Source organism: Oncorhynchus masou, unplaced genomic scaffold (genome assembly GCF_036934945.1).
Source record: "Oncorhynchus masou masou isolate Uvic2021 unplaced genomic scaffold, UVic_Omas_1.1 unplaced_scaffold_4385, whole genome shotgun sequence".
Lineage (NCBI taxonomy): Eukaryota > Metazoa > Chordata > Actinopteri > Salmoniformes > Salmonidae > Oncorhynchus > Oncorhynchus masou.
In genome coordinates this window covers 14,357-22,500 of record NW_027010776.1, presented here as the reverse complement: position 1 = coordinate 22,500, position 8,144 = coordinate 14,357, and the positions used below count along the sequence as shown (strand labels likewise).

Below are 8,144 nucleotides of genomic sequence, written 5' to 3'. Positions count from 1 at the left end.
TTGTCAAGGTGATACCCAGAGCCGCCCCTGGTGACTTGGCGATCTCCACCAATAGGGGACCAGACACATTCGTCACAGTATCTGAAAGGTCACAGATAAAGTTTGATAGAATGCAGGTTTAAAAAAAATGATGTTGTGTCGCAGATTTGGCAGAATAATTCTCACAATACTCATGAAATGCATATCCCATGGATAGTTAGACACAAAGATACTGTTCCACAGTTTAAACTTTTTAATTCCTGCAACTCTATGATGACTACGATATGGCATTCAGAGTCCACCTCCCAGAAACGTATTACAATGAGAGGTTAACAGCAGGAACATGGGACAACTAGCTGTAATTATGGTCCAGGGAAGTTCAGTTCCAGCCCTTGAGGACTGAAGTGATTTTTTTTTTTTTTTACCTGATTTACCATAATTGGTCAATTACTGTCATTTTCTTTTTTTACCTTTATTTAACTAGGCAAGTCAGTTTAGAACAAAATCTTATTTTCAATGACGGCCTAGGAACAGTGGGTTAACTGCCTTGATCAGGGGCAGAACAACAGATTTGTACCTTGTCAGCTCGGGGATTTGAACTTGCAACCTTCCGGTGACTAGTCCAACACTCTAACCAATTGGCTACCCTGCCGTATTCATTGACCGGAGTGTTTTGTCCACTCATCTGGTATCCCAGGTCGGAATCCCTGATTCGTGGGGAAGGATGGAAAACAGCAGTATTGTGGCCAGGAAAATACAGCTATTGAATAGCACATTTTGTACACTATACTGTGATAGTTGATAATTGTAATCTGTAATATTGGATGAGGTTTGGAGGAGAAAGAGACAACAGCTGCTGTTTCCCTTGTCTAAAAGCCATAGAGATCTGGGGCTGCAGGTAACCTTGTGTTGGGCCAGTCACCAAAATGTTACTGGTTCGAATCCCTGAGCCGACGAGGTGAACAATCTGTCGATGTGCCCTTGAGCAAGGCTCTCAACCCTAATTGCTCTGGTTAAGAGTGTCTGATAAATGAATCCAAAATGTAAATCTGCAGCTAGCTAAGTGTATCAAACATTTAATCGATAGAGGGGTCATGTTCCGCAGGTTTGATATATGAAGAGAGCATTCAAACTTTTGTAACAGAGCTAGTCTGCCTTGGACCCAGCCACAGTACATCACTATACCAAGCCAGAGAACCCTGTGTAGAGGGAGTCTGGGGGTTGTAGTTCTCCCTGTTGCAGCCACAGTACATCACTATACCAAGCCAGAGAACCCTGTGTAGAGGGAGTCTGGGGGTTGTAGTTCTCCCTGTTGCAGCCACAGTACATCACTATACCAAGCCAGAGAACCCTGTGTAGAGGGAGTCTGGGGTTGTAGTTCTCCCTGTTGCAGCCACAGTACATCACTATACCAAGCCAGAGAACCCTGTGTAGAGGGAGTCTGGGGGTTGTAGTTCTCCCTGTTGCAGCCACAGTACATCACTATACCAAGCCAGAGAACCCTGTGTAGAGGGAGTCTGGGGATTGTAGTTCTCCTATGTTGCAGCCACAGTACATCACTATACCAAGCAAGAGAACCCTGTGTAGAGGGCCAGTCTGGGGCTTGTAGTTCTCCCTGTTGCAGCCACAGTACATCACTATACCAAGCCAGAGAACCCTGTGTAGAGGGAGACTGGGGGTTGTAGTTCTCCTGTTGCAGCCACAGTACATCACTATACCAAGCCAGAGAACCCTGTGTAGAGGGAGTCTGGGGGTTGTAGTTCTCCCTGTTGCAGCCACAGTACATCACTATACCAAGCCAGAGAACCCTGTGTAGAGGGAGTCTGGGGGTTGTAGTTCTCCCTGTTGCAGCCACAGTACATCACTATACCAAGCCAGAGAACCCTGTGTAGAGGGAGTCTGGGGGTTGTAGTTCTCCCTGTTGCAGCCACAGTACATCACTATACCAAGCCAGAGAACCCTGTGTAGAGGGAGTCTGGGGGTTGTAGTTCTCCCTGTTGCAGCCACAGTACATCACTATACCAAGCCAGAGAACCCTGTGTAGAGGGAGTCTGGGGTTGTAGTTCTCCCTGTTGCAGCCACAGTACATCACTATACCAAGCCAGAGAACCCTGTGTAGAGGGAGTCTGGGGGTTGTAGTTCTCCCTGTTGCAGCCACAGTACATCACTATACCAAGCCAGAGAACCCTGTGTAGAGGGAGTCTGGGGGTTGTAGTTCTCCCTGTTGCAGCCACAGTACATCACTATACCAAGCCAGAGAACCCTGTGTAGAGGGAGTCTGGGGGTTGTAGTTCTCCCTGTTGCAGCCACAGTACATCACTATACCAAGCCAGAGAACCCTGTGTAGAGGGAGTCTGGGGGTTGTAGTTCTCCCTGTTGCAGCCACAGTACATCACTATACCAAGCCAGAGAACCCTGTGTAGAGGGAGTCTGGGGGTTGTAGTTCTCCCTGTTGCAGCCACAGTACATCACTATACCAAGCCAGAAACCCTGTGTAGAGGGAGTCTGGGGTTGTAGTTCTCCCTGTTGCAGCCACAGTACATCACTATACCAAGCCAGAGAACCCTGTGTAGAGGGAGTCTGGGGTTGTAGTTCTCCCTGTTGCAGCCACAGTACATCACTATACCAAGCCAGAAAACCCTGTGTAGAGGGGAGTCTGGGGGTTGTAGTTCTCCTTGCTCCAGTGGTTTAGGCTGGCTAGGGAGGGCTGGGGGGGGTTGGGCTGGAAAAGAGTCCGGCAACACTGGGTAACCACTTCACCTTCAATACAGGGAGGAGCTCAAAGGTCGCCAACCCTGCCACTCAGAAAACCTGCTGTTTGAGATTCAGAAATAAAAGGAAACGAGACCAGAGACAGTCTGAGAGCAGAAGGAGTACCACTAAACTTCCTGTCTGAGAAGAAATAACACAATGTTTCTCCAGGAGGGACACAGACCCCAGATACCTCCTCTTGATGAGGGACACAGATCCCAGATACCTCCTCTTGATGAGGGACACAGATCCCAGATACCTCCTCTTGATGAGGGACACAGGCCCCAGATACCTCCTCTTGATGAGGGACACAGACCCCAGATACCTCCTCTTGATGAGGGACACAGACCCCAGATACCTCCTCTTGATGAGGGACACAGGCCCCAGATACCTCCTCTTGATGAGGGACACAGACCCCAGATACCTCCTCTTGATGAGGGACACAGACCCCAGATACCTCCTCTTGATGAGGGACACAGACCCCAGATACCTCCTCTGATGAGGACACAGACCCCAGATACCTCCTCTTGATGAGGGACACAGACCCCAGATACCTCCTCTGATGAGGGACACAGGCCCCAGATACCTCCTCTTGATGAGGGACACAGACCCCAGATACCTCCTCTTGATGAGGGACACAGACCCCAGATACCTCCTCTGATGAGGGACACAGACCCCAGATACCTCCTCTTGATGAGGGACACAGACCCCAGATACCTCCTCTTGATGAGGGACACAGACCCCAGATACCTCCTCTTGATGAGGGACACAGACCCCAGATACCTCCTCTTGATGAGGGACACAGATCCCAGATACCTCCTCTTGATGAGGGACACAGACCCCAGATACCTCCTCTTGATGAGGGACACAGACCCCAGATACCTCCCCTTGATGAGGGACACAGACCCCAGATACCTCCTCTGATGAGGGACACAGACCCCAGATACCTCCTCTTGATGAGGGACACAGACCCCAGATACCTCCTCTTGATGAGGGACACAGATCCCAGATACCTCCTCTTGATGAGGGACACAGACCCCAGATACCTCCTCTTGATGAGGGACACAGACCCCAGATACCTCCTCTGGATGAGGGACACAGATCCCAGATACCTCCTCTTGATGAGGACACAGATCCCAGATACCTCCTCTTGATGAGGGACACAGATCCCAGATACCTCCACAGATCCCAGATACCTCCTCTTGATGAGGGACACAGACCCCAGATACCTCCTCTTGATGAGGGACACAGACCCCAGATACCTCCTCTTGATGAGGGACACAGATCCCAGATACCTCCTCTTGATGAGGGACACAGACCCCAGATAACTCCTCTTGATGAGGGACACAGACCCCAGATACCTCCTCTTGATGAGGGACACAGACCCCAGATACCTCCTCTTGATGAGGGACACAGACCCCAGATACCTCCTCTTGATGAGGGACACAGACCCCAGATACCTCCTCTTGATGAGGGACACAGACCCCAGATACCTCCTCTTGATGAGGGACACAGACCCCAGATACCTCCTCTTGATGAGGGACACAGACCCCAGATACCTCCTCTTGATGAGGGACACAGGCCCCAGATACCTCCTCTTGATGAGGGATACAGACCCCAGATACCTCCTCTTGATGAGGGACACAGATCCCAGATACCTCCTCTTGATGAGGGACACAGACCCCAGATACCTCCTCTTGATGAGGGACACAGATCCCAGATACCTCCTCTTGATGAGGGACACAGACCCCAGATACCTCCTCTTGATGAGGGACACAGACCCCAGATACCTCCTCTTGATGAGGGACACAGACCCCAGATACCTCCTCTTGATGAGGGACACAGACCCCAGATACCTCCTCTTGATGAGGGACACAGACCCCAGATACCTCCTCTTGATGAGGGACACAGATCCCAATGACTAGAATAGAATACATTACATTTCGGACGGTTTCTCTTACTCATGATAGAGACGTCATACTCGATCTGTAGGAGGGCCTCCTGACCACACTGGTTGAGCACGGCGAGGGCATCCCTGTGGTTGGCACTGTGGAGGGGCACCCCATCCACACACATCAGACGGTCGCCCGGCTTCAGGCTACCCTCCCTATCGTAGGACGGGGGGGGGGACCGGACAGGTAGAGGCAGAGGAGAGAGAGGAAGGGAGAAGAGAGAGACACACATGGAGAGGGGAGACACAGGGAGGTAGAGGAAGAGAAATGGTAGAGATGGGCAGAGAAGAAGAAGGGGTCACTGTTATTTGGTTCAATAAACAAGGATAGATAAACTAGTAAATCCAGATTTTTGTTCCTGACCATGTGACCTGACCAGAGTTGTTATACAAGACATATGGTGGCACATGCACAGGGTAGATCCTTTTCAGAGTTCATAACAACTTCCTCGTTGTAAAAGGAAAAAGGAGGAAATGAAGATGGCTTCTATCCAACCCAAGCTATCTAAAATGACTTTTATACAACTGTCAGGCGATTTGTGACATTTGACCACAGTCCTAGGAGACAACAGAGGAGACACAAAGGAACGCTGACTGTGTCACACCCTAATCTGTTCCACCTGTCTTGTGATTGTCTCCTCCCCCTTCAGGCGTCGCCCATCTTCCCCATTATCCCCTGGGTATTTATACCTGTGTTCTCCGTTTGTCTGTCGCTTGTTCGTCTTGTTTGTCAAGTCGACCAGTGGTTTTGTCTCAGCTCCTGCTTTTATCAGTCTCTATTTCTCACCCTCCTGGTTTGACCCTTGCCTGTCCTGACTCTGAGCCCGCCTGCCTGGTCCTGAGCCTGCCTGGTCCTGAGCCGGCCTGCCGTCCGGTACCATTGCCCCACATGTGGTTTACTGACCCCTTGACCTGTCTATTGCCTGCCCCTGTTGGATTATTACACCATTGTTAATTCAACGTTGTCCGCATCTGGGTCTTACCTTCATACCTGATAGACTGAACCAAAGACAGAGATGGAAGATGTCTCAGACAGTCACAGCCTACATAACAACCTCGTAGTTGAGAGAGAGAGAGAGAGAGAGAGAGAGAGAGAGAGAGTCACAGAGAGTTGAGAGAGAGAGAGAGAGAGAGAGAGAGAGAGAGAGAGAGAGAGAGAGAGAGAGAGAGAGAGAGAGAGAGAAAGAGAGAGAGAGAGAAGAGCAAAGGACAGATGGCGGGAGGGAGAAGCATGGCATATTCTCTTCCACTTTCTGCATCCTGTCACATTGTGTATAAGGGACCTCCTCTCCAAAAATGTTCTGAAACAAAATTCTTGGACTATCATACAAATGGCAGAGAAAACCCAAGCAGCATTTACATTCCTTGTGCCAAAGTGGTACACTGAATAAATCCAGTTTCATTATGGCAGACTGCACTCTGATCTCCTTTCTCTCCTTCTGTCTCCTCTCCTCTCTCCTTCTACCTCTCCTCTCCTTCTGTCTCCTCTCCTCTCTCCTTCTGCATCTCCTCTCTTTCTCTCCTTCTACCTCTCCTCTCCTTCTGTCTCCTCTCCTCTATCATTCTGCATCTCCTCTCTTCTTTCTTTCTCCTACCTCTCCTCTCTCTCTCTCTCTCCTACCCCTCATCTCTCTCTCCTTCTACCCCTCCCCTTTCTCTCCTTCTACCCCTCTCTCTCCTTCTACCCCTTCCTCTCCTCTCTCTCCTTCTACCCCTCCTCTCTCTCTCCTTCTACCCCTTCCTCTCATCTTCCTCTCTCTCCTTCTACCCCTCCTCTCTCTCTCCTTCTACACCTCCTCTCTCTCTCCTTCTACCCCTCCTCTCTCTCTCCTTCTACCCATCCTCTCTCTCTCCTTCTACCCCTTCTCTCTCTCTCCTTCTACTCCCCTCTCTCTCCTCCTACCCCTCCTCTCTCTCTCCTTCTACTCCCCTCTCTCTCTCCTTCTACCCCTCCTCTCTCTCTCCCTCTACCCACTCCTCTCCTCTCTCTCTCCTTCTACCCCTCCTCTCTCTCTCCTTCTGCCCCTTCCTCTCCTCTCTCTCTCCTTCTACCCCTCCTCTCTCTCTCCTTCTACCCCTTCCTCTCCTCTCTCTCTCCTTCTACCCCTAATCTCTCTCTCCTTCTACCCACTCCTCTCTCTCTCTCTCCCCTTCTACCCACTCCTCTCTCTCCTTCTACCCCTCCTCTCTCTCTCCTTCTACTCCCCTCTCTCTCCTTCTACCCCTCCTCTCTCTCTCCTTCTACTCCCCTCTCTCTCCTTCTACCCCTCCTCTCTCTCTCCTTCTACCCACTCCTCTCTCTCCTTCTACCCCACCTCTCTCTCTCTCCTTCTACTCCCCTCTCTCTCCTCCTACCCCTCCTCTCTCTCTCCTTCTACTCCCCTCGCTCTCCTTCTACCCCTCCTCTCTCTCTCCTTCTACCCACTCCTCTCTCTCCTTCTACCCCTCCGCTCTCTCTCCTTCTACTCCCCACTCTCTCCTTCTACTCCTACCCCTCCTCTCTCTCTCCTACCCCCTCCCCTCTCTCTCCTTCTACCCCTCTCTCTCATTCTACCCCTTCCTCTCCTCTCTCTCCTTCAACCCCTACTCTCTCTCTCCTTCTACCCCTTCCTCTCATCTTCCTCTCTCTCCTTCTACCCCTCCTCTCTCTCTCCTTCTACACCTCCTCCTCTCCTCCTTCTACCCTCCTCTCTCTCTCCCTTCTACCCCTCCTCTCTCTCTCCTTCTACCCCTCCTCTCTCTCTCCTTCTACACCTCCTCTCTCTCTCCTTCTACCCCTTCTCTCTCTCTCCTTCTACTCCCCTCTCTCTCCTCCTACCCCTCCTCCTCCTACACCTCCTCTCTCTCTCCTTCTACCCCTCCTCTCTCTCTCCTTCTACCCACTCCTCTCTCTCTCCTTCTACCCACTCCTCTCTCTCTCCTTCTACCCCTCCTCTCTCTCTCCTTCTACTCCCCTCTCTCTCCTTCTACCCCTCCTCTCTCTCTCCTTCTACCCCTCATCTCTCTCCTCATACCCCTCCTCTCTCTCTCCTTCTACTCCCCTCTCTCTCCTTCTACCCCTCCCCTCTCTCTCCTTCTACCCATCCTCTCTCTCTCCTTCTACCCACTCCTCTCTCTCCTTCTACCCCTCCTCTCTCTCTCCTTCTACCCCTTCCTCCCCTCTCTCTCTCCTCCTACCTCTACCTTTCCTCTGTCTACTCGATCCCTCGCTCTCTATCTCTCCTTCTACCCCTCCTCTCTCTCTCCTTCTACCTACTCCTCTCTCTCTCCTTCTACCCCTTCCTCCCCTCTCTCTCTCCTCCTACCTCTACCTTTCCTCTGTCTACTCGATCCCTCGCTCTCTATCTCTCACACACTCTCTCACTTCAGCGTCGGCTGAAATGTCTCATCCCTCGTATTTTACATGTGGGTGTGAAGAGTGAAAACATATTCAAATGTAACTAGCAGCAGCCGACATATTCAG

At 51.0% G+C, this 8,144-nt stretch overlaps 1 protein-coding gene across 1 annotated transcript in view; it reads right to left on the bottom strand.

Moving 5' to 3' along the window:
- LOC135535048 (glutamate receptor-interacting protein 2-like) overlaps nt 1-5,562 on the bottom strand; it is a gene marked incomplete at its 3' end in the record, with an annotated part of 5,629 nt that extends 67 nt beyond the window's left edge. Inside the window, exons 1-4 of the mRNA XM_064961780.1 lie at nt 5,469-5,562; nt 5,233-5,239; nt 4,692-4,837; nt 1-81 (exon numbers count right to left, since the gene is read on the bottom strand). The exon at nt 1-81 is cut by the window's left edge and continues 67 nt beyond it. Of these exons, the coding sequence (XP_064817852.1) occupies nt 1-81; nt 4,692-4,837; nt 5,233-5,239; nt 5,469-5,562 (328 nt within the window). The remainder of the gene's footprint in view (nt 82-4,691; nt 4,838-5,232; nt 5,240-5,468) is intronic.
- Between the last annotated feature and the right edge of the window lie 2,582 nt (nt 5,563-8,144).